Raw genomic sequence first — 25,761 nt, 5'->3', positions numbered from 1 at the left:
AAACCTCTTAACATGAAAACGTGGATTGGCTTGTTTCATGCAAATGTTTTATTTTATTGAAAAACAACTGCCAAACAGGGTGGATCAAAATAAAGTTATTAAGTGCACATTTCAGGTAAACAAGGGCGAGAGAGGGAGGTAGAGCAAGAGAGATTATTTTAATTACTTATGGTTTTATTGTTATCTGTATAAGTTGTATATTTCTATGTTTTTCTGATGTGTTTTGATACTTTGGCAATATTGTTGTTGCAACATTCATGCCAATAAAGCTGAGAGAGAGAGAGAGAAAGAGAGAGAGAGAGAGAGAGAGAGAGAGAGAGAGAGAGAGAGAGAGAGAGAGAGCGAGAGAGAGAGAGAGAGAGAGAGAGGTGAACATAGCATCAGGCTTCGTAGGTCCTGTCGTTGGATGTGATGTGTATTACATCACTAGATCCTCGTCCTCCACAGCGCTAACAGGCTACACGCAGTAGCATCATTAGCTTTGGCTGCAGTGAGTGTGTTCTTCATTGTGGTGTCTATGTGTTTCTGTCTGAAGTCATCCGTTCGTGTCTGGCTATGACGAGGTGGCGCAGAGTTAGCATCAGCTGTGTGCTCGGCCATCGAGTGTTATTTCAGGCTGGATAGCTACGATGATGCTAGCTCAGCTCACGATGACAAACGGCTCATAGCACTTCGGTCTTGTCCAGGGAACCGTCTGACAACTTTTTGGAAGTAAACTTATCATTCATTTTTCTGTATCGCACTCGCCATTCATTCATTTCAAACCGTAACCTTAGCCTAGCTTACAAGCTCAAACGGCGTGCCTGTTGTCCGGTTGAGCTACATCCGGCATTAAAAAATTAAAACGCGTTAACACTGTTAATAAAATTGACGGCGTTAAAATTGGTTTGCGTTAACGCCGTTAATAACGTGCTAATCTGACAGCACTAACTTTGCCCAGCCCTAATATATATATATATATATATATATATATATATATATATATATATATATATATATATATATATATATATATATATATATGTATGTATATATATATATATTTATATGTATATATATATATGTATGTATATATATATATATATATATATATATATGTATGTATATATATATATATTTATATGTATATATATATATGTATGTATATATATATATATATATATATATTTATATGTATGTATGTATATATATATACCTTTGAATTGAGGTCTGAACGGTGCAGTTCAGTTGGTTTTGGGTTCACTAACTCGTCCTCAGTCACGTTTTCTAAAAGCAGTTGAACACTAAAACCCACGTTGAGTATATTCTCTCCACGTGAACTCTTTGAGGCGATGAATCCACTTCCCCAAGTCACCATTTTGTCAACGTTTTTCTTTACGTTTTTTCTAAATTCTAACTTTTGAAGTCACGGTGACCCACGGACTGACCGAGCGTGTTTACTGACACCTTTACGTCGGCCGAGTAAATACACGATTCTATTTGGGCGATTTACATCTGCCAGTCTTTTCCCTCCTCTTTGTCCCTCAGACTGTAAGGGGTGCCATCACACACACAGGAATAATGTGCAGCAGAGCCATTACGGGGATAACTGCACAGCATTTTGATGGAGGGAAGTGGAGGCCACCCCTGGACCGCCGTCCTATTCAGAGCTTCCTGCATTTTATCTGTATTTGTCAGTGTGACCTTGAGTCTTCCAGTTCCTCCACAATTGTGTTCATCTTATCCAGTCCAAATGTCACTTTCCTCGTTCTTTCCGGTTCCTTTTAAAAGATGTCTGTGTTTCTTTGTTGCTTTATTCATTTAGTGTTCATGCTGGTGAAGGTGTGCCGTGGGGTTGCATTGAATTAGCTCTAAAACAACAAAACAGGGCAGCTTGTGGCTCTGTGGTTATTAAACTGGAACTTGACATTTGCAGCGCTGCAAATGCAAACATGTGGGTTTAGAGCTGTATATTTTTAGCTCTCATGAACTGACAAATCGCTGGTTAAATCACTGCTGTGCTGTGTGAACCAGCAGCGGGGCGTTTGAGGGGAAAGCTGCATCGCCATTGGCTCGCCTTGCACAGCAGGCTGTGTCCAATAGGCTGCTGTCTTAATGCCTGAACTCCACCCACCTCACTGAATCCTTTCTCCCTTTCAGAGGCAGCTGAGGAAGAGGAAGTGCTACCTCCTGGTGGTAGGAGCCATCGTCCTCACCATCCTCATCGTCATAATTGCTGTTTCAGCAAGAAAATGAGACCAGCCACTGAAGTAAGAACCGTTATCCACAATGCATTGCTGCTGCCGTGGATGGGTCCATGTTAGTATTTAGCCAGTGCGAGGATATGACCAATATTGTAGTTTGCAAATGTATGACACAAACCTAGTTCATTGTATTGTGATCATGAATATGGTTGACGATACAATACAATATTGGTATAAAATACAAAATTCAGTTTACTAGTAAAACAGAGCTGAAGCAGAACATTGTAACAGCTGGACTCGATGAACATTTAGTATTTTTTTCTTCAAAAGTAGCAACATTATGAGTGTTTACGATTCATTACAAGTATTATACATGCTCAAGCAATGATTTGTATGATATCTTTAAAAGGTATTATGTAATACTTATATAAAAGCAGTAAGAGCAATCAATTCGCCTGCAGAAGCCCCTTCAAGAACAAAAAGCTTTAATTTCAAGTAGTTTGTTTGACACTTACGTACGTGGAATTAGTAAAGTATGTAAGTTACACTGCACTAGGAAGGTAAATAAGTCAAAGTTAACTTCTTCACAGCAAACGTGCAGTTACATAAATGTTCATGAAGTCAGAAGTTTTGGTAAAAAAAATGACGGTAATCAGCATTTGTCATAGGACACAAACAACGGTGTCCTGGGTGAAAGTCCAGTGTTTGTATGACCCTCCCATCTCCTCTCACACCTCCACTACACTGACTTTCTCACAATTTAAAGGTCTTATAATGATGCAGATTGGTTGACATATCAGTGAGTGAAGTTACTGAACACGATGAGGAGAGCAGGCCGGTGCCTCCACCCAGACCTCCACCCAGACCTCCACCTTGGACATCCACCCTGGATGTCCTGGCCCATGATCACATGGGCTGAATGACTTTCACTGCATTTTGTTTTATAGGAGTACAAACAGTGAATGCCTGAATATTTACAACAGGAATTACTACATTATGTATTCATGTCTTTTAAGATTAGAGTTGGATTTTATTTGCGTTTTCTAATTTTTTTGTGAAAACGTCTGGGTTTAATTTCTGCAGTTTAATTCTCTCTTAAAGACACTTTGGGGCGATTGTCTTGTTAAAGTGCTCTCAAACGGTCGTAGTCTTAGCCGGTTGTCTTGATGTTTGGTGGAAGAGAAACATCGCTCTGTGACAGCTCTCCATCCATTAGTGGACTGGATGTTTTTGTAGTTCAACTCCAGAATTGATCTCGCTCAGTGTTGTGTAAATTCAATTACATTTTGAATCCCCATTTAAACCTTCTAAAGTTGCTTACCCCCATGCGGTACGGGATTTCATGGAAGGAGAACATTGATTTATTTATGTTTTACTACGAGTACATTAACAACATGTTACACTATGATTTGAGCTGACTTTCTCTTTACACCACTGGACAGGAAAACTCCTCATGGTCAGTCAGTGACATGTTGGGGCAGGAATCCATCGTGCTCCTCAGCGAAAAACTGGAAACCGTCTTATTAATAAAAAATAAGAACTTGCATGTGTGACGTCACAAATTCAACAAGACGGATTCAAAGCTAGAGTAGGTAATGTACTTTAGAACCGTTTTGTGTTACATTTAAGCAATAAGGCAGGAGAGGCAGTACTGTATCGTCAATAATGAACTGTTCAAGGGTGTTGTTAAACAGGTTGTACAGTACTTTATGGCTGAATAATGGCTGAATAAACGACACCCCGTGACTCACTCTCAACCAATCAAAATGCTTGATTTGATCCACTTGTATTAGAATGCATTTTAAATTGTCTCTACATCACAACATGACAGTCAATCCCATCTTAGACAATGGTGACTGAATCAACAGGTCCGCCTCCAGAAACCTCAATAAACTAGATATCGTCTACCATTCTGCTTTGTCACCGGTGCTCCTTCAACTCTCCTCACTGCAGCCGGTCCGCTCTCGTCAACTGGCCATCACTCCACACTAATCCACTGGCATCAGTTCATCTATGAGACTATCATTGGTAAACCCCCACACGTCTCTGCTCTCTACTCATCATCTCCAACGCTAACCGCATATTACGCTGCAGCAGTTTCATCCACATGGTCCTCCCAAACGCCCGCACAGCCTTCGGTCCTTTCCCGTTCCAGTTTGCTGTTCCAAGCGACTGCAATGAGTTGCAAAAGAAGCTAAAACTCCACAGCTTCTTCTCCTTCCCCTCTTTCAATAACTCATTTCAAATGATAGTCTTTTTTTTAGATTTTTATGTTTTATTCGTTTGTAACGACTTGTTGCTGCCGTCATTGTAAATTAAAAGTGGTTCTGAATTCACTTTTCTGGTTCAATAAAGGTAAAATACAAAAACATGACAGTAGTCAATGAATCAAATGCTCTGACAAGAAATAGAAAAGGAAAACATATTTGTGTCTGAGGCAGGACTATAATAACCCTTCCAATCATTTCATTTTACCTGCCAGCGTGCACTCTGCCCGTGTCTCCGAGTCTTTCTCAGCTCGACAGCTGTGAGAACAAACAACAGTCAGGAGCTCCGTTTTCTGCAAATGTTCACTGGTGTTATGAAAAGGCTGTAAAACGGTGTGCCAAACATTGCTGTTTGTGATTTGATAAGATATCTACTTTTCATATACAGTGCTGTGATACATGTTTGATGGTCTTGTGTTGACTATGATCTTGTGTTGCTCCTTGATCGACACTGAGTAGCAGTGGCTGGCCGTGGATTTTGTAGCTAAGCCTGCTGTTTACCAGCTGATCGCGATGCACACGGCGCCCCTCACTTTCCTGCCCCATGCAGATTTACAGAAACACATGAAGATACAGAAAATGTGCCTTCTGCTAAAGCATGATTGCTTGATAGCACAGCAGTCCGTCTCATCTTCTCAATATATTTCGTCACGTACAGCAGAGCTTTTTGAAATTGTTTAACATGTTTGTGATCCAGTGGACATGGTGAGTTTTGTCAAAAGGGTTGAGGAGGAGTCTGAATCTTTACAGAAATCTTCCCGAATGTAAGTGTTTTTCCGGCCGCATGCCACCGCCGGGTAGTGTTTTTTTTTTTTTTTTTTACAGTGTTCCAACCTTTGCAGAAAGGCGCAGGTGTCGTCACTGTGGATGAAGAGCTCCCTGCCAGAAATAAAAAGAAAACGCAATATGGACACTCATTCTAATGCGTGGGCTCTCAAAATGAACACGCGTCACCATCAAGTGGACGCCACATCGCTGAGCAGCGAAGCCAAAGTGAATATATACTTTTCAAAAGACACATAGGTTCCTTTGTTTCCATCCTCCTGCTCTTTGATAAGAGTCGTTGTCCCATTAATTAAATGCAGAGACCTAAAGACTCAGCAAACAAACAACTGTGCTAGCTGCTGGCTCAGCTCATGTGTGTGTGTGTGTGTGTGTGTCTGTAGAGGCCATACACATGTACTTAAATCCTTAGTATTGTGGGTTACCATTTGCTTGAGTGACAGTTAACCTGTTATTACCAGTTCCTACCACCAACCTGACTATTCTCGATTGACTAACTAAGTCTACATTTGTTCATACTGGTGTGAGCAATATCATAGATTGTACATTCATGTTTTCCATTATGCATTATTATGGTACTTCATATTTCCATATACTAACAGGGCGTTGCTGCTTGACCTCAAATGTTGATAAGATAGCTGGACTTTATTCTAAAAAGTGATTCATGTTATATCTTCAGTGGACTCGTAGTGTTTCAAAGCTGTTGCTGCTGTTGCAAAGACAACCAGGAAGCGTTCTGTTTGTCTCAGAGCGAGCAACAACACGGTTTTCACATAAACTGTCAAACAGAGACAGTGATCAGCGTTGCACAGAACAAGATGATCGCTATACTTGCTTATGTATCGGTAACAACACGGCTGGCGCTAGCTGCGTGGGTACGATCAAAAGAAGAAACAATGGTGAGACGAGAAGCCATGATCTCACTGCTTTGATAAAGGCAAAGTATTTATAAGTAGGCAGGTTTTGTTATTTAATAATATAGCTTGGCAAAAAGAACATTTTTGATCACCTCTCATTCTTTGTCTCCTCCATTACTGCTGTAATGCGCTGCCGTCGGAGGCAATGAGGAGTTTTCAGTGTTAGTTCTGACTACAGAAGCTCCGTGTTATTATTAATACCCCACTAAGTATTGAGCAACTCAAGCGTTATGCTCTTCCTTTGTGCCGTAAGTGGAGACAGCATTTTCCTGGGAGACCGAGACGCTGAGGCAGATGTAATTGCGTCGCGAAAAAACAAAGCTAAAAGGGAGCCGATCGAAAAACCGATGCTCTCACTATTCTACAGGCATCACATGTTGCAATCAACATTTACTATAATGATAAGCTTCGACTAAAAATACATTATTTTTCTGCTGTGCACAAACAGTCCGCCTCATATTACTCATGGCTGGACAAGCTCTCTTGACAAACACAGTTTTTCTGCCCTTATTTGACGTTCAATACAAGATGTCTCTGCATGCATAAAGTATTGATTGTCACCTATTTTGCTCTGGGATGATGGAAGTGGAAATGCTGTGGAACAAAGCCTTCTCTCCATAAAACAGGCTGAATCGATGCTCCCATGGGGACCGGCTCTTGTCGAGGCGCGGCATTTACTGGTCCACGCTCAAGCGGCTAGACACCACCAGTTAGCACAGCAAGATAGTCTCAGTGCTAAAAAAGAAAAAAGGCACGGGCCATTGTGAAGTCCACAACGGGCTGTTTACACATGTTCAAAGAAAGCTTTATCGATGTTCATAGCAATGCAAAGTGATGGCAAATCACTCTGAATGTTACGTTCTGTCGCCTTCTGTTTTCAAGAATTCATCTTCTAGAATTTCAATTTGTTTAATTCATGCATCTAATCTTTTAACTGCTTTACCAATTTAAAAACATAACCCCGGAGCCATCACGACATCCTGGTCGTGATGAATCCCTTGATTTCTCGTCTCAGTGAGTGTCACAGTTGTGTCATCTTCAAGTCAGAGTGTTGTTTTGCTGACATTTTCTGTGTTTTGCAAACAAAAATTCACGTTTGCGTGTCATCTTTCCAGGCACAGATGTTTGTGCGCTGTACTTGAAAATGGTAACCTTTTGATTCTCTTATCTTCCTCTGTCAGTCATTTTAAATGTCAGTATAGCCGCTCTCACAGTTCACTGTCTGCTGATGTTGTGATGGGAAATAATCATTTCATCTGCAGCTCAGCAGCAATATCTGCTCAAAGTATCGTATTACCATCATCAAATTGTATATTCATCTTGTTTATAGTCAGCTGATAATAGACACAGCAACATATATAGAAGATAGCTATATCCTTTGTAGATTGCCCTGAATAGAAGCAGAGTTGACATATTCTGTAAACCAACCCGGAAGCTAACCAACCCAAACGCTGTGGTCTCATTTAGCCACTTGTTAGCAACCACAAGTACAAATCTAAATTCCCAAGAGAGGTAAGACATACTTATGATAAGCACATATCTTATTCCAGGATGGAGCCAAAAAGCATTACAATTACAAAGTTGTAGGACTCACTCAGTCTTTCCCACCAACGGGTCCCATCTTTAGGTCCAGAATGAACGGATGGTTCACACACACCTTTACCTGCAAGTCAAACGTTAGCATGCTAATGTGCCCAACAATGCTACTAGCATGACTTTAGTCCTGCTGTTTTTGAACGGCCTTTGACTTGGTTATGTTGGTTATCAAACAATGTATGGCTCCATATCTGTTATGATTTAGCATTGTATTGTCCACTATAGTTTAAAAAGAAACATCATATGTAAGGGTTTTAATAGTTAATATATTTGTTGTAGATTTATATCTGGCAGGTATTTGTTCAGTGTCAGAAAGTCTTACTTTTATTTACTCAGATCTTACATCTGTAGCTCTTCACGTTTATGGAAATCAAAATCTTTGTTTTGGTACCTGAGGCTGGATTACTTACCTGAATCAATGCAATAACTGCCATTTCATCACTATTTAAGGGATTTTTAATCATTTTTACTAATAATACATACAAGTTGGCACAGATGAAAAGAATAGAACGGATGAAGTATTTCAAAGTGGGAAAAACTGTCACTGTCATCAATCCACAGCAGCAACACAAACTGGACAGATGGAGAGAAAAAACAAACAGGAAAGGTCCCAGAAGCCACGCGGTAAACAGGCCGTTTGCTTTATTTTAATAAGAGGAGCTCAATTTCAAGTGTTTTGCGTTTCAACATATTTTAGTAACCACAGAAAAAGGACATTTGCATTCATTCTCTATTTGTGACAGACCTTATTCAATTCATGGAGCAAAAAAAGAAAAAGAACAACCCAATGTCAGAAATGTCTTTGTGCTCTGAAACTGTGTTCTTGAGACATTCGAAGTCGACAGACGAAAAGAAACAAGCATGAACACTAAAGTTGTGCACATTTTAGCCCACAGTTATTAATTATTGGCTAAACAGATTGGACAAAAACATACACACCAGTACACACAACCAAGTGTTGGGCGCCTGTAACAGTAACAGCTCTTCTGGCAGAGATCACAGACTCCCAACGTATTTGCCAGATACCTGTCTGTCTGCGAGTTCAGAAATAGTCTGAGGCCGCCTGGCGTGCACCATATGTTTGAGATGTCGCATTGTATTCACAGACAGTACTTGGGAAATGTTTGTATGAACACATATGCCAGCAGATACTCTTATTGGTCTTTATTTTTGGTATATTGTGCATGGCAGGTCGATGGCTTACAACAGACAACCGAGACGTACCAGGTTTACCAACATGGTGAAACGGGCGGACGCAATGCTGCTCAAAGGCTTCTCTTGAGCTTTTTGAAGGAAGTTTCAAACGTTTATCATCAAATTTAAGTTTGTGTGCGTGTGTGTGTGTGTGTGTGTGTGTGTGTGTGTGTGTGTGTGTGTGTGTGCTTGTTGAATGTGCCTCCCTTTTTGAGGGGTTGCAGGTGCCAAAGATGATAAATGCTTTAGTTTTAAAGAATATAATCGTTTCGACCAAGCTTGAAATAATAGGCTCAACATATGATTTATGTTTTGAGATTGTCGCGGCGTTGATTAGCACAGGTTGTATCGTTTAAATCATGGTTTGATATAAGTTCATTACTCTGGAAAATCTAAAGACAAAAGTCACCAAAACTATCAGGAATATTCAGACTGTTCAAATCTCTGGGATTCACTCTGAACCTGAGAAGAGTCTGTAAAGTTCAGTCAGCAGGTCTCCATGCAGACGTCCCTTTATTGGCTGCTCGTACAAATGATTCTTTCTGGTATTCATTATGAAGACGACGGGTGTCATTGTGGCGGGACGTCAGGGCCTGCTGAGCCTTCTCTGGTGCACACTGTTAAACAGCTGATGCACTGAAGGCAAAGGTAGAACATCCACAGCGCCACTGCATTGACTGACGGACCACTTTAAAGCTAAATGCTCTAATCCCCTCAACCGTTTTCTGTATGTCAGTTTTTGATATGGTACTTTAACGCCAAAATAAGTTTGACCAGTGTGCTTCAAAAGGTGGAAAATGAAAACAGGATTAAATAAAATGGAAGAGACTGATAAGAGAAACAAATACACTGAAGCAGTGTGGAGCACAGCAATACTGAGGACGGATCACACACTATCAAAACCTCAGACAAGAGGTATGATTTGTTGTATATAGATACATACATATATATATATATATATATATATATATATATATATATATATATATATATATATATATATATATACATACATATATATATATATATATATATATATACATATATATATATATATATATATATATATATATATATATATATATATATATATATATATATATATATAGACCACAGTACAGAACATACAGTATATATAGAGGTTGTGTTAGATAACAGTGGTAAAATAAATGACGGTATTCTGAAATATGATTTTGAGCTTCTTAGTGGGCATGCTCACAAATGACAACTAAAGAGAAGCAGCATGCAAATCAATAATACAAAAAATGTGATAAATTGACTGAAACCTTGACAGGAAGTGAACTGAAAGCATTCATAAACAGCTCCCTGCATTTTGAGCCAATACATGTTTATGTCAATATATCCATAAACAGGCAGGTTAGAATGTTTATGAGGATGAAAAACTAAAAACAACCTTTAATATTCCGGTACAGCAGACTCAAGGCTTTTAAAAAAAATGCAATATATCAAAGTGACACAAGGCCGTGTTCAATTAGTTGCATAGCTCTTTATTATTTGCAAATCTCAAAGGAGTCCAGTGAAGTATTGCCTTTTAAGATGTAACCAGCAATCACAGAAGAAAACAAAAATAATAACATGATGTGCAAATACAAAAAAACTCTGAGGCAAAAATAAATTAAAAGGCAAAGACTACTTTATCAAGCGTACAAGTGTTCACCTAACATACAGCCAGATGTAAAATCCATGAAGTAAGCAGCAAACTTTCCTTTGGTGAACTCTGAGGACTCCATCTTGAATATCACAGCCCATCTGTGGACAGGTGCAGACAGATGGGGGAGTTAAAAATCTATGAAACATGCACACCTAATGTTCATCGCTGTAAGGAAGTTAATGTCAAGCTGTCGGTCGATCCTGCCATCTGTCTGTTCAGTGCATGCCGCCTCCGTGTAGCTGGAGAGCGGGCTTTACTTGGTCCTTGAACGTGATTATAATCCTTATTCTGTAGAATAACAATGTATGAAATGAGGATGATCAAACAATGGAACAATACAGAGAGTTATCACCTGCATCTGCATCCCCCTGAGCGGAAGAAAGCTTTATAGTGGAGCAGCTGGTGACTGTAGCGGAGCATTTATTAGCTAATGATTCCCATGTAAAATACAGTAATTATGGGTTCTTCAGGTGAGCGGACAGCGTGGGATCATTCTGGGTGTGGGACACCGTCTGTCCTCATGGTTTGATATCGACGCCCAACGCGTCCTTCAGCGTCCATGTGAGACACTGAAGGCTTTCAAGATACCACAATGTGAACCCGTCCTCGGCAATATGAGAACAAGAAAGTCTATTTGAGGGAACAAACGCTGGACTTTCACCCAGGAGACCGCTGTTTGTGTCCCGTGTGAAAACAAAAGTCAACTTTATTTGAGTTCACGACTTTATGAAAAGTACTTCACTTCCGCCCAAACATAGCGTGGACCAGTGGTTCTCAAATAGGGGCACGGGAGATTTATTTGAAATACATTTAAAAAATGAGCATCATTCAAAAAAAATCTTTAAGAATTGTTATTTAACCTTTTGGAAACCGTGTGAAAATCCTCCCACTCCCATTTTAAGTCCCAGCATGCCCCATTCAGATGATCTTTTGGCATAAAATATGTAATTTTTCCATTTTTTAACCGATTGACAAAGTTTCTGGACTGAAACTCCTCCCTAACAGGCCAAGACTTTGTTTCATTGTGATTTCTGTTGCAGATTCAGGTTCTTTAGGTCCTAATCTTTCCTAAAAGGCATTTTGGGGAATCTGGCTCGTATCATGCTGGATGTTCATATGATCAAAATATCTTTTAAAAGTGTTTTTTTCCCAAGACTTTGCTAACCAAATACATACAATAAAAACAATAATTAAATATTCAATAAAATAGAAGTATTTCATAGTTGTTCATGAAGTGAATTGTATGTATTCTATATCAAACCAGACACTGATGACACAGCGCTGTGTATTACATCTTTTTATCAACCATAAATGCTTGGTGCTGGTTCACAGGTACAAAGGTGAGAACCACTGGCACTGACCACATGACTGGAGCGACATCATAAACTGTTACTTAAAGACAATCATTTACTGAACCTAACCCAGCAGTGCTGTGATGCTGAGGGGTTGGATCAGATCATGACTTCAAATGAATGATAATGATGCTTCAAAGGTTTTGATATTTCAGTTTCATCTCAACTGGTTTCCATGAGTGATTTATGTTGCGTTCGGCCCGAGATGTACTTTATTTTGCACATGTTTCTCATAAGATGATTAAAGAACTTTGATCCATAAAGGCTCTCCTGCTGGTGTGTGTGTGTGTGTGTGTGTGTGTGTGTGTGTGTGTGTGTGTGTGTGTGTGTGTGTGTGTGTGTGTGTGTGTGTGTGAGACCTCTCCTTATGCACTTGCCTACATGGTGAAAGAACCAGCTGCAGTGAGTGCAAAGGCAGTTATTAGAGGTTAATGACTGAATTAATTTTTGATAAGAAGAGTTGTCTCCAGGCAACACGCTCATCCTCAGCCTCATTCACAATTGAGAAACATCCTATACATGTACCAAACAGGTGGGCAGTGGGACTACATATTACCTGCATAACACCTCAGTAGTCATCATAAGCATTGTCACTTTAACCTTTTGGAAAGCGTGTGAAAATCCTCCCGCTCCCATTTTAAGTCCCAGCATGCCCCATTCAGACAATCTTTTGGCATATCATACGAACAACACAGTTTTTTGACATCCTAACAGGACAAGATTTTGTTTTATTGTGTTTTTGTTGCAGAGTCGGATTCTTTAGGTCCTAATCTTTCCAAAAAGGTGTCTTATTGACGCTCCAGGAGGCTTTTTTGGGGAATCTGGCTCATATCATGCTGGATGTTCATAGTTACGATCAAAATATATTTTAAAAGTGATTTCAGCTGAGCCTTGCAGTGCTGCGAGCATGGCCGACGCTGAGTCGTGTGATTTCACATTGTTTAAGCTGTTCAACAGCATCAGTAACTCCACTGTCTACCACTTGGTTCAACGAGTATAGGTACAGCCGTTATTGTCAGAGGTGGTTCCTTATCCTGCGCCAAAAATCCAAACGCTCCATTTAAATGTCCGCCTGTAGCAACAAGTGTGTTCCTCGCAATTTATTTTCCCGAACAGACATCCAGCCAGACAAAGTCCATAAAGAATAGTGTACGAGCGAGCGATGGGAAGAGAGGCAGGAGAGGCAGAAAGGAGAACAGCAAGTGTCATACATCAGTTTAATGAGGGTGACGATGACAGAAATAACTGCTGAGCCGCTTCTGCTCTCAAATCAATAGCCTGGCTCTTTATGACACTCTAAATAATGCAATAACTGCTTCCTGACACTTATTCCTTCCTTTATAGGAATTATGTTACTGGCACTGCCATCACATCTTGTTCACAAAGTCATTTGGGGAGTGAGATTTTTCTGTATGCATGTCAGCGCCATGTGCTGAAGCTACACTGTGCATCGGGTCGGGGCCGCCGGGTCACCTGTGCTCTATAAGCAACAGCACAGGAACTTCTGGAAAATGCCACCGTACGGGTGAGATAACCCATCACATGTTACAACAAGTACTTTTTAATTGGGGTACTTCCGTTCACTCATTATTAGTTACAAGGTAGACGTGGCCTATGGGTCCTGTGTCAACCCCAGCTGTTAGAAACAAGATGGGGGCATTTAATAATGAAAGCTCATTATTATACTAAACGTTAAAGCAATCACCGTCTTTGCTGCAATAAGTGGTGGTAAAGGTTGCTCCACACGCTATTCTGTTGATATCTAAGCAGTGATGGCCACTAGGCAACTCCAACAGGAGGGCAATACTCGTCAAAGACTTTGACACCAGACTGAGGTGTCTTCCAGTTGGACCTTTGTGATCCTGGTCTTTGTGATCTAATGACACTGAAAAGCGACTGTTTTTGACCCAAAGCCCACTTCTCTTGATGTATTCCCTCAGTAAACACTGTAAACATGAGTTTATGTCTCAATCTACTGTTCAAGTCTTCTTCAATACAGCATGATGTTCATTTAGTGGTCCACGAGTAAAAATAAACAGTGGTGTGCTTTAGGGCGGGGCTACCTTGTGATTGACAGGTCTCTATCATTGTGTTGCCCATTTCGTTCTTGTGTTTCTGTTTTTGTCTTAGAATTTTAACCCCTTTTTGGTTTCCTAAAATTGTCTCATCCAGCTGTGGGTTAAGCTTAGCTCCGCCCTCTTTTGTCACCAGTAACTAAAGCCATGACGGCAACGGCCCAATGACAAACTCCAGGCTTGAAGCTGAAGTCCACAAACAGATGGCGTTTTGACTACGTCCACTACTTTTATATTTATACTTATTCTATAGAATCACTATAATGGTCATATTGCTTTAAAGGGAAATACTGATAATGGATTCCACTTCCTGTTAAAGGTGACCATCAATGTGCATCGAGGTCTTTTGGTTGAGGAGTTGTTCCTCATTAGTTTTGGACAATTCATTTTACGAGGATTTTATACGGGCTAAGGCTTATAAATGATTTACAAGCCAAACTTAAGACTTCAACCCACAGACCTCATTAGACACTTCCTGCCAGGTAATGACACATTCAGACGCCTCAAGGCCTCATAAGTTGTGTCTCTGGCTTCGGTAGACTCTCGCAAAAGTGGTCAAGATTTTTATTCAGGTTGTGATTGACTGAAAGGATCCTCCCCATGTTTACAAAGGAATTGCTGAACAAGGAAACAGATGTTAATGTCAGGCTTTGGGAAAGACAGTGTGCCAATTAACAGGTTTTAGCCTTATTAATATGGCAGCGGTCGACTGCCACACACTGCACAACTTAGACTGGAGGAGAGAATGAGCATTACAGACAATGCTGGAGTGCAAAGGGGTTCTTAAGCCCCGGCATATTCTTATTTACCAATTACTTTGCAGCATGTATGAGACTAAAGATTTAATTTGATGTGTGGTTTTAATTTGGAGGAACACAAGCACTAAAATACTGTTGGCTTGTGATTACTGTTTCCACTGGCCTTTTGTGCTTAACAGTAAACACACAAAGATATTACTATTAATTTGATGATGGACAATTCTTTCAACAAAACTAAACTCTAAAGCATCATTAGCAGCCCCAAGAGGTTATAATAATTATATTACTGCCCATAATACAGACCTGCGAGAATGAAAAGCGTATTAACAGAGTATCACTGGACAACAATGAGAAGCTGGGTGTGAGAGTAGTGCGAGAGGAAAACCAGACGGTCAAATAGCACAAATGTGCTCACGTGATTTCACGGCAATCTGCGTGTTTGTTGACAACAAAATGTGTGTGTTGCAGCATTGATATCTATATCAAACTTCCTATGAATCTAGCATGGCAAGCTTCAGTGCTTCTTGACATCTTCTCTGTAACTCTACTGGAAGAGTGAGCATCATTCTTACAAAATAGTTCCCCTCATTCATTTTATCCCTCGTCTGTTACGGCCGAGTGTGGAGTTACAGAGACTCACATGCAGAGGAACAAGACATGAGGCAGGTAGCAGAAAAATCAAAAAGGCACGTTACTTAGTCCACAAAACAGACACCAAAAAGGCAGGAACCGAAACCGCAGGAACACTTGACCACCACACACACACACACACACACACACACACACACACACACACACACACACACACACACTGCACAAGGAACGACAAATGACATACGACGATCTGACAGGGGACAAGAGAAAGCAGGGAAGTATATATAAGAGAGGGGAAACACGGTGTAGACCATAAACAATCAGGGGACACGTGGGCGTGGCTGAGGGCAGGTGAAGGGAATCAAACAATCAGGAGACACACACACACACAATCAGGAACAAGGCATACAAGGGCAGGAAGTGCAGAGACGCAGAGGGAACAGGAGACAAACCTGGAAACAGAAACTCATATCCTGACATCGTCATCCCTCCCAATGAACATTCTCCTCGGCCTGATGTCACCTGTGAAATAACACAACATGGCCAAAAGCGCCAGCATACAATATTATTGTTGGCAATGTTTTTCAACTTTTTGCTCTCTTTCCAGCAAACTTTTGAACCCCTTTCTATCTCCAAACTCTCCTCAGCCCAGTCCTCAGGCCTTTTATTTGCCAACCACGTCAAATGAGGACAAGTTAGCATTTTGAAGAAAATGTGTGTATAGATTTTTTTGTTTTTATTTTGTATGGCCCAAAATCACAAACACAAAATTTGCCTCGGAGGGCTTTACAATCCGTACACATGACATCTCTGTCCCCGGACCTCACATCAGATCAGAAACAAGTCTCCAAATGAAGATCGTAAAAACACTTTCACAGGGAAAAAAGGGAAGAAACCTTATAAACCCTATATATATATATATATATATATATATATATATGACATAATTCATAAATGTGCATGTTATAATAATGAGAAAACTAAGTGAGAAAGTCCTGTAAGCTTGCTCAGAGTGACGGTCAAACAAACAATCAATCGGGTCCTTTGTGTTCCGTATCGCTGCTAAGAAAGTAAGAAAGTACGCTGATGCTGGTTGTTATTTATTAATACTAAATATGTGCAGATTTGTAGATGAATATTCAACTTAAATTGAGCAACGACAGTAAATGAAGTACCTTAATTGGTTAAATGTCTTTCCTTCATTGTGCTCGAAAGTAAAATGAGCTTTTCAGGTTTTACATTTTAGGTTCTCAAGAACAAAAAAGACAAATATGTTTAGTTTTCTGTTCTCTCTTCACTATCATGTTCATTACATCCCCCTCTTTTCTGGCTTTGCACCCAAACTATATCATGTTTTGTTACCTTACATATTATGTATTGTAAGACAAACATGTTTTTTCCAACCCTACTCAGGCGGAACATTTTTTATATTTCAAATATACTTACATTTTCAATAGTATATTTCAAATATACTATCAAAGAATGTACTTTCTGCAAATATATAAAAAGTATATATATGGTATATATATATATAAGTATAAATATATATATTTAAAAAAATATATATATATACTTTAAGTGAAGGTTCTATGCAATTACTCAAATGTACTTTTTTTAACTTTAATTTCAAATGTATTTTTTGTATAATTCAAAACGTATGATTTAAATTAGCATTAAAAAAATGTGTTTAAAGCACATTTGATAACAGATTTTAAATATACCACATCAAGTACTATTTGAAAAGTGTACTTTCTGAAAATATATTTTAAAAAAGTATCCAAAAGTCACGCTTTCACCTATTTTAATAATTGCACTTTTAACACACTTCAGAAATAATTGTACTGTAGTATACTTCAACCAAGTAGTTTAGTTCTTTTCTGCAAGCGTGACAAAGCTGATATGAAATATAGATTTGGTTGATTTAGAAACATACAATGTCATCGTGTTTAATTCTTGTGGCGACCTGGTTGCTCTTCTTCAGAGGAGACAAAAACGTCTTCATCAACATCTTCATCAGTAGCTCAGACTTTACTTCGCTGCCGGGCGTTTAATGCTGTCACCTCTTGCGTCTCTCTTTGTATTAACTTGTGACCCTGAAAGGAAATCAGCGAGTATCCGCGGTGGATGGATGGGACAGGTGGAACACAAAAGAATCTGTAATGACTTCGTGCCTCTAAAACCTTTGTGTGCATTGCTTTGTCATGTTGCTCAGCGGGTGAGGTGGATTACACTGCGACTGTGATGCAATGCACATCGTGCCACGCCGAGGGAATACACTGATCACTTGTGATGTTGTATCACAACAGCCGGTTGTCACTGTTGAGCAGCGATCATCATACAAGTGAGAGCCAGAGCTCAGAATGCTATTGTAACGCACATTGTGTGGATCAGCCACACAATGTGGGCAGTGGGAGACAAGAGAGTCTCTCCCGAAAGGATATGGAGGATTTGCGCTGTCCTGAAGGTGCAGTTGTGTGTGTGTGTGTGTGTGTGTGTGTGTGTGTTCAAACAATGTCAGAACTTGAGCACAACTTGCATATTTTATTTTTTTTTGCTGTTTTCCTACTGAATTTCATAAGCCACATTTCAAACACCTTTTTCCTGCTGATAAATATTAAAGAATTAATGCAGTGGTTACATGTTATATTTAGACTCAAAAGCTGCTTTACTTCGTTACTATGAAAAACAGCGCACACGCTCGCACTGAAAGAGGCTTATTCAAATGATGTAGAATGCTAAGTTGACAACACAGAGCGGGAATTCGAGAGCGCTGCGATGATATGACAAAGAGTAAATATTGAAAGAGGGACTGATATTTAGTGGAAGAGAAAAGGTAAGTGTTGGGAATCATTTCATATTTCAATTATCATGTTTGGCTTCTACTTCTTTACCTTCATAGCTTAAACAAGCACGATATGCTTCTGATGGACGCTCCACAGTCTGGCGCTGAACGAGCGTTTGTGTAGATTAAACAAATGTGAAGCTTTTGGCCGCTCGGCTGCAGACTGAGTCTCCGTCCCTCTGAAACCAGGATCTGAGCCAGTGGAGGGGAACTTGTGAGTTGCTGCCACAGTTAGTGGAGTTCTTTTGGGCCTGGTATCGTTAATCCATGTCTATGAACAAGTGTGACAATAAGCTCTCTGTCTGAGCAGCAATCCTCTTTGGCAAAGCTTTGTGGGTAAACTCGCCTCATGCAAATTCTAAACCCCATTAGCTTTGAGGAACTAGTCAGCTGCATTGAGATTAATGGCCGAGTGACTACTTGATTTAATACGGTTATTTCATGTCTGCCGAGGGAAAAAATAAACAACAAAGTTAATGCAAGACATTTGTCACTGACGTCCTCAATCTCTCCTCTCTAAGTGGGAGAAGTTTCCTGTGCCGTCCTCAGCCTGGCACTGGTGGAAAAGCTGGGAAGCTTAGTAGATGTTAAACGTCTGCATGCTTAGTCGGTAAGTAAGACATCATTATTTTAAATAAGTTTCCGTTCTCGGGCCTGTAAAAACCCAAGGTGGAAAGTTTTTTGTGCATTCTGATGAATGACAGTTTGGGAATATCTGAAACTGCGTTGGAGATAAACGTAGCAAGGAGAGGAAGTGCTATGCAATTTTTCATTACATGGTGAGAAATGAAAATCCTTATTTATCTTTTTCCATGCCGTCAGCTTACTCCAAACTTTGCTGCGAGGGATTACCGGGTGGGTAAGGCTCTGTCACCGCGAAGTGGGAGACAACAAACTGTGACAACGGTGATCTGAGCGCTCTGCCGGCTCCTCCAGCTCGCAGCTGTGGAGGAGTGATTAGCGCCAAAGTTGAGCAGGAGCGTTTAAATACTTACTTTGTGACCTTTAATCCCCAATCAAATGAAAATGCCACCCTTTCCCTCTCTTGCAAAACACAAGCAAACACTCCAACTGCCTGTGTGCCTGCTCAGCTTCCCAGCATGCACTGCTCAAAGCTTTTCCGGAAGATCTTAGGTTACCTAAGACTGTGACTGATTACCTTGACAGGTGAAATGAGTGTCATCCTCCAGTGGAGGGCTTAATGCTGGATCACATCCTATGAGAACTGCCATTGGACTGAGACTGGAGCTAATAGCCCAAAAATTCTCGCCCGACCCGACATGAACTGAGCCTGCGTATTTTTTGGTCCGGCTCTCGGGCTGCACTGCGGGGCTGAGCAGCGAGCGATGGCTGCTTCTCTGAACCGCTGTGTCTCTAATGCACTCCGCCTGCCCTCCTTTCCACAGTTTGCCTTTCCTAATGGCCAGAATGCTTCATTTTATTTCATTAAAAATGGCAATTGTATGTATGGTGGAGAGAAAGTTTAGGAGTGTGTGGTCATTTATAAAATAATATTAATACTCTACATTATAAGCTGGAACTCTATTACTGTATAGAGCTGTCAGCATTTTTCTCAACACTGTCCTGCAAAAAAACCTGTCTTACGAATTCAGTGATTATGTCCACATAAAGATCATAGATAGCTTTCAGTTAATAATAAAGAGTTGCTTCTTCATGAAATGTTCTACAGACACATACAAAATGTAGTTATGTGACAGGGATAATGTCACTATATTGTCAAAAGACCCTTTTCACCATCAATCTTTTGCTGTGAAATGCATGGAAAATATTATATAATACATTTCAATATTGATTTAAATAATGATCATGGTTAGATTACATGTAAAGTCAATGCACAGACGCCAATAGTTGCGAAAAAGTGTTTCAAATATTTGCTTTTTCGCCTAATGCTGAGTTGCGAATGCGAAAACAAATCAGCGTTGAGACCGTCACCGCCGTCCTGCCGTAGCAGAATTCAACATGGCTGCCGGTCCGGCTGAATGAGCGCTGGAAGCGGCTTCATTCAGACACTCATCCTGGAAGAGTCGGAGCTGTGTGCGATTACGGATAATATGATGAACCCAGACACGGGGACGCTTGATGTTCTGACATTTGTGGTATTTCCACAACAAGTATAACGCAGAAATAGTTGTTAATGTTACATGGTTGACAGCGGAAATTAAACATGTTTTACAGGAACATGACCGGGTCAGTTTAGGTTCGCTAGTGAGGCTATGTGCTGCTAACTACAGGAACGTGACCGGGTCAGTTTAGGTTAGCTAGTGAGGCTATGTGCTGCTAACTACAGGAACGTGACCGGGTCAGTTTAGGTTAGCTAGTGAGGCTATGTGCTGCTAACTACAGGAACGTGACCGGGTCAGTTTAGGTTAGCTAGTGAGGCTATGTGCTGCTAACTACAGGAATGTGACCGGGTCAGTTTAGGTTAGCTAGTGAGGCTATGTGCTGCTAAGTATAGGAACGTGACCGGGTCAGTTTAGGTTAGCTAGTGAGGCTATGTGCTGCTAAGTATAGGAACGTGACCGGGTCAGTTTAGGTTAGCTAGTGAGGCTATGTGCTGCTAACTTGGGGTAACATAGCCGCACCCCTTTTACTCTGTGAATGGTTGCAAAAAAGCTAATTAACCACATGAAGTCGAGCGAGTAAAATCAGGAAAATTCGCTAGTGTTTTAGTGTGAATGCACCATTAGGATGGGTTAAATGCAGAGACCAAATTTTATGTATGTATATGTAATATGACGAACTGATACAGATAAATAAATATGTGTTAAAGCAGCTTAAAGATGGATGACAAAACAAGTGACTAACACAAAATGTGATCATGAATGAAACAAGGAAACCCGTAAACAGCAGACAGCGCTATTGTGGCTGAGACGGGGCATGTGAGTGGGGAAAATGATGATTACAGTGTAGTCCTTTATTCTGGTTATATGTGTGCTTCAAGTGTCGCAGAGAAGAACTGGCTGTTATATTAAAGAGACATAAACCCAAATCTGATCTGGACGAGTAGAAAAAGAAGCTTTGATCATATTAGTTTTAGATACTGGCGCGACACTGAGTGCTTGTGTGAGTCTTTGGTAATACACTGAAAAGTGAAAGAGGGAAGTGATTGTTTGACGCCGATGGCCGTCATAAATCTTACACCTACTAGACAATCAATGTCCCATGGAAGCGGTTTAGGCTGTGATTGATATGAGCTATTAGCTTCCTGCATCTGGAATTGGGGCAAAAAAGCGCTGACCAACCCAATGAGTCTGTATTGATCGAGACTAGATTGAAACCTTTAAATTTCCAACCACTCCGGTCAAACACTATAAGTAGCTCACTCAGATATAGATCACAGTGTGGTTTCGTATTGGACTTGTTGTTTGTTTGTTTGCTTTAATAGGTCTTGAGAACGTACTTGAACCTGGTGAAAAAATACCTGTCTTTGTAAGATGCGACTCAACGCTTCACAGTAATTCTTATTTTGATTAACAATACAACAAGGTGTAGTGTTTTGCATCTGGGTGCTATAAACATTCAGCAGGAAAAGTGATTGTAAAAGATAAATTTGACCTCATGGCGTTCAGCAAGTGAGCTACAAACACAACTTGTGAGTACTCATTACTGTCAGTAATGTACAGATGGTCTGTCTTTCTCTGCAGTGGGAAAAGAAAAGTTGTTCGTACTTGTTTACATCTTGGACGATAACGCCTTAATGCTAAATAAATGTTCAGTTCAGCTGTTTATTATCATGGCTTGCTAGTTTAGGAATCGGTCCAACATGTTTGGTTGAAGCAATTTAAGTATTTAATTGGCCAAGGCCTATTTCAATTCAGTTCAACAGTTTGGATAATTCTCTACAGTCGCAGTGCTCTGATGTCTTGTGTGCATCACTTCATGAAGAAATGACGTTCATCAGGCTGGAATGCATGTTTAACAACACCTGTATCAGTAGAGTCTGTTGAAGTTGGATTAGTCGTTCAAGCGAAATGTTAATATAAGAACACCAAAGTGTTCTTGTATCAAGCCTGTGTCTTCAACATGAGAACATTCACTGTACATGTGTAGCACTGGTTTAAACTCCGAGGCCCTCAAATTGATTTAACACTACGTGTCATCATTCACCCATTTAGTGTCGACATTGGTATCGAACCGCCGATCCTCAGATTGAAGGATGACCATGCTGAAGAATCATGCGCACCAGTAATTTATTTTTCCATGTTTTTGCCACAGTTGTTTCATTATGTTACATCCCATTTATTTTCTTGAAATATCCACACTTAATAACTCAAACATGATTAAAATTCCTTTATTTTTACTCAAAGGTGTAGATTCTGGTCCTGGTTAAATAATGAAGTGGATGTACTGACTAACCATGACACATGTTTCAGCCAAACTATCATCTTACACTAATGCCAAAACCTAAAAAAAAATGGACCACAGAATGGCTTTCTTTGTCAGGAACTTACAGAACATCCACCGTGTTGTTCTTTTGTTTCATTAGCAGAATATTAGTTCTCTCAAAATGCAGTCTTGGATGTGTTTCAGAAACTATAAATAATGTTCATTCGTGGGTTACATGTATTTGACTGTTTTATTTTTTAATCTTTAATCATTTGATGCTGTTCCAGTATGTGTGATGTCACACACCTGGCAGTCGCTCATTATGATCCATGAATGCAAACAAGAGAGTTGTAAAATCAACTTGGCCATCGTTATGTTTAATCTTGAGTTAATTAATCATGTTGTTTGAGTTGGAGCCAGGTTGAATTTCAGGAAAAGACAAATCATAGTTACAGGTGCCAAATTTAATATTTTAAAAATTAATATTGCATCAAACAACTCTTATCTATTTCAGGATGTAGTGGAGGAAGTCGTTCTCCATCTCAGTGAGTCTTCTCCTTCTCCATCACTCGGCCGGCCGTGCATCTCTTTTAGTGCACGTGAGTCTCGCATCTCCTCGTAAAATATTTGAAAATATTTTTGGGGACTTTTTTTGACTCTTTTTCTGTTATATGACCAAATGTCAGTTGAACAGAAGCTGGATTGTAACATGAGGGAGAGCGCTGGCCAAAGTAACTCACCAACCGGCCCTTATAGAAACACAATCAAAATAAAAGGCGCAATCCTAAACGTATCAAAAGAGAAACAGGAGAAAAGGGGAAAGTAACATAATTGGCATCTCTCCCCTTTGGGGCTTCCTGACATTTAGTTAAAGGTAGTTAAGATTAATTAATTGATTAACGGAGTCCAACCACGAAATCACGGTTTCCGTCCTCAACCTCAGAACAACATATCTCCCTGTGCATCTTAATGGAAGAGGACCGCTCCAGCTCCCACGGCGCTGGCATCCACCTCAACTTTAAAGACCCGCCGCAAGATAGAAAACTCAACAGAAGAGCGTTACTGGATTCAGAGGCAGGCCGGCAATCAATTCTCAATGAGCCACTTGCCAAAGGTTTTTGTATAACCATCCCCATAAGTCTGTGCTCCTTCAATGCACAGCAAAGTTAACACATAGCTAGTTACTAAATAGTTACTTCAGCCTCAATGAGAGAAACTTGTGCTTATCTGATCTCCTTATCAAGGTTTGTGACCAGTAGATGACCAAAGACAAATTGAGCTCGGCTGAATCCAATAGAGTCTGGCTTAGCTTCACACCATCAGCAGCATCCCTTCATCCCGCTCTAAGCAGTATGTCTACTGCATATGATTCTAACGCCAGCGCTGCAGTGTTCTTTAGGGTTCAGGGTGATGCGCATTGGGCACATCCCCACGGTTTGCAGGACCAGCCACGCTTCATGCAAGGTCCACATCGACATCCAGTCCTCCAGGAAGTAGAGGGTCCGTTGACACAGCAGTTGGCTTCTTAGAAACATGAGAGTTGAGAGCAGCAAGGGGTGATGCCAATTTTCCGTCAACAATTACCAACAATTCACGTTCACGTGTACCTTGGTACAGTGACAGAGGCAGTCCAGCCCCAGGAGACTCCGCTACCTGTAGGAACATAATTGGGGAATAAAAATGTCCTCTTTTAAAAACTTGCTGCATTTCAGTTGTATGATTCAGATTCAAAAATACATACACAAATAACTGTAATGGTCCAATTAAGATTATAAGAGAACAAAAAATTATGAAAGCCAATGTTCCTCCAAAATATGACATTACTGATTTCTTCATTAGTCATCAGCAAAATACTCATCCCACTCATTCCCTTCAGTATGGAGATAAATCAGACAATGAACAGGGCACAGCATAATTCTACTGGAGGTACAGAGCTATTATGTTAGATATTTGGAGTCATTTTGGTTTCCAGTTGATGAATGCCAAACCAAGTCAACATTTTCATTCTCTTGCAACTCCGGAGGGAAATATCTGTCTCTTTAGCTGCTAACCGCTCCACTATGTTCCCCTCACGGTGTCTGTTCGCGGATGAGCCGGTTGTTGTACAGTTGCTTCTTTGAAAAAAAGCTGCCTGCCACAAGCAAACACATCACGATGAGAGCTGTGAGAGGAGGCTCCATATGAAGCTCTGCCGGTCCGTCAGTACCAGCAATGCCTGTCAGTCACACTGTGTTCACGTGGGCATTTCATACATTGCTGTAATAAAGCAGAGCAATGTAACTGCTTAGAACAAAAATAATCAATAATGACTTCCAAAGAGAGATGTATCAATTGTTGGTTTCATTTATTTTCAACAGACAGCAGTGTGTACGTATGGGCTAGCATAAGTACTTCATTCATTTCAAACTCCTCAGCATGACACTGTACATAACCTTTTACTAAAGGCTACACAATTATGCTATAACATTACATACAATACAAAAGAAATACATGTACACTTGGAGTTAGTGAGTTATCGCCTCCTCTTTGGCTATATTTAAACGTCCCAAGCCAAACATTGCTAAACTGCGAACAAACACAGCGACCTCAGCTCATATGTAACTTTCTCTCCGTTGTGGTAGGCTTCAGTCTTCAGTCTTCCAGCTCTGACGTTCAATTTAAGCTCTCCATAGTGTGACCTCTAATTAGCTTGCTGTGCTAACCTCAGCTAATGTTGTCTTTGGGTTACGGCTAAAATTCCGTTTGTGTGTTTTGCGTGCACTCAAGCGTTGAGCTCAAAACACAAAGCTTTACAGCCCTGATCCATTGTCATTGGAAAGATACCAACGTAACGAGGCTCTAAAGTTAGATAGTGCATGTGCGGGGCAATTAAAATAAACCAAAAGTGGTCGGCCGGCAGTAGATCTAATTGGAGATTAGCCAGCTAACGCAAGTGACTCCTCGGGTTTTGTTCAAGTCTAGCTAGAGTGACCATGTTTTCAAACCACCAAACCGGGACCCTTAAAACCTTTCGCACCCCAAACCCTGTGGCGCCATTATCGGACGAGAAAATACAAAATCAGACAAGTGACGTTTCCTAAAGGATCTCCAGAACAACGTTGATTAACTTCATTTAAATTGCTGAAACAGTAAAGCATTGTGGGAAGAGTTCTATCCTAACAGAAATGTTTTTACTCATCGT

At 40.3% G+C, this 25,761-nt stretch overlaps 1 protein-coding gene across 2 annotated transcripts in view; it reads left to right on the top strand.

Annotated features, from left to right (window-relative positions):
- tsnare1 (T-SNARE Domain Containing 1) overlaps positions 1–25,761 on the top strand; it is a 138,476-nt gene that overhangs the window by 105,034 nt on the left and 7,681 nt on the right. For both annotated transcript variants that reach the window (XM_068570468.1, XM_068570469.1), the window contains one exon: positions 2,140–2,249. In XM_068570468.1, the coding sequence (XP_068426569.1) occupies positions 2,140–2,235 (96 nt within the window). In that variant the 3' untranslated portion in view covers positions 2,236–2,249. The remainder of the gene's footprint in view (positions 1–2,139; positions 2,250–25,761) is intronic.

This window comes from Clinocottus analis, unplaced genomic scaffold (genome assembly GCF_023055335.1).
Source record: "Clinocottus analis isolate CAN_PGR_092001 unplaced genomic scaffold, fCliAna1.0.p SCAF_9, whole genome shotgun sequence".
NCBI lineage: Eukaryota > Metazoa > Chordata > Actinopteri > Perciformes > Cottidae > Clinocottus > Clinocottus analis.
The sequence above is the reverse complement of the archived record's forward strand: the minus strand, read 5'-3'. Positions and strand labels throughout refer to the sequence as shown.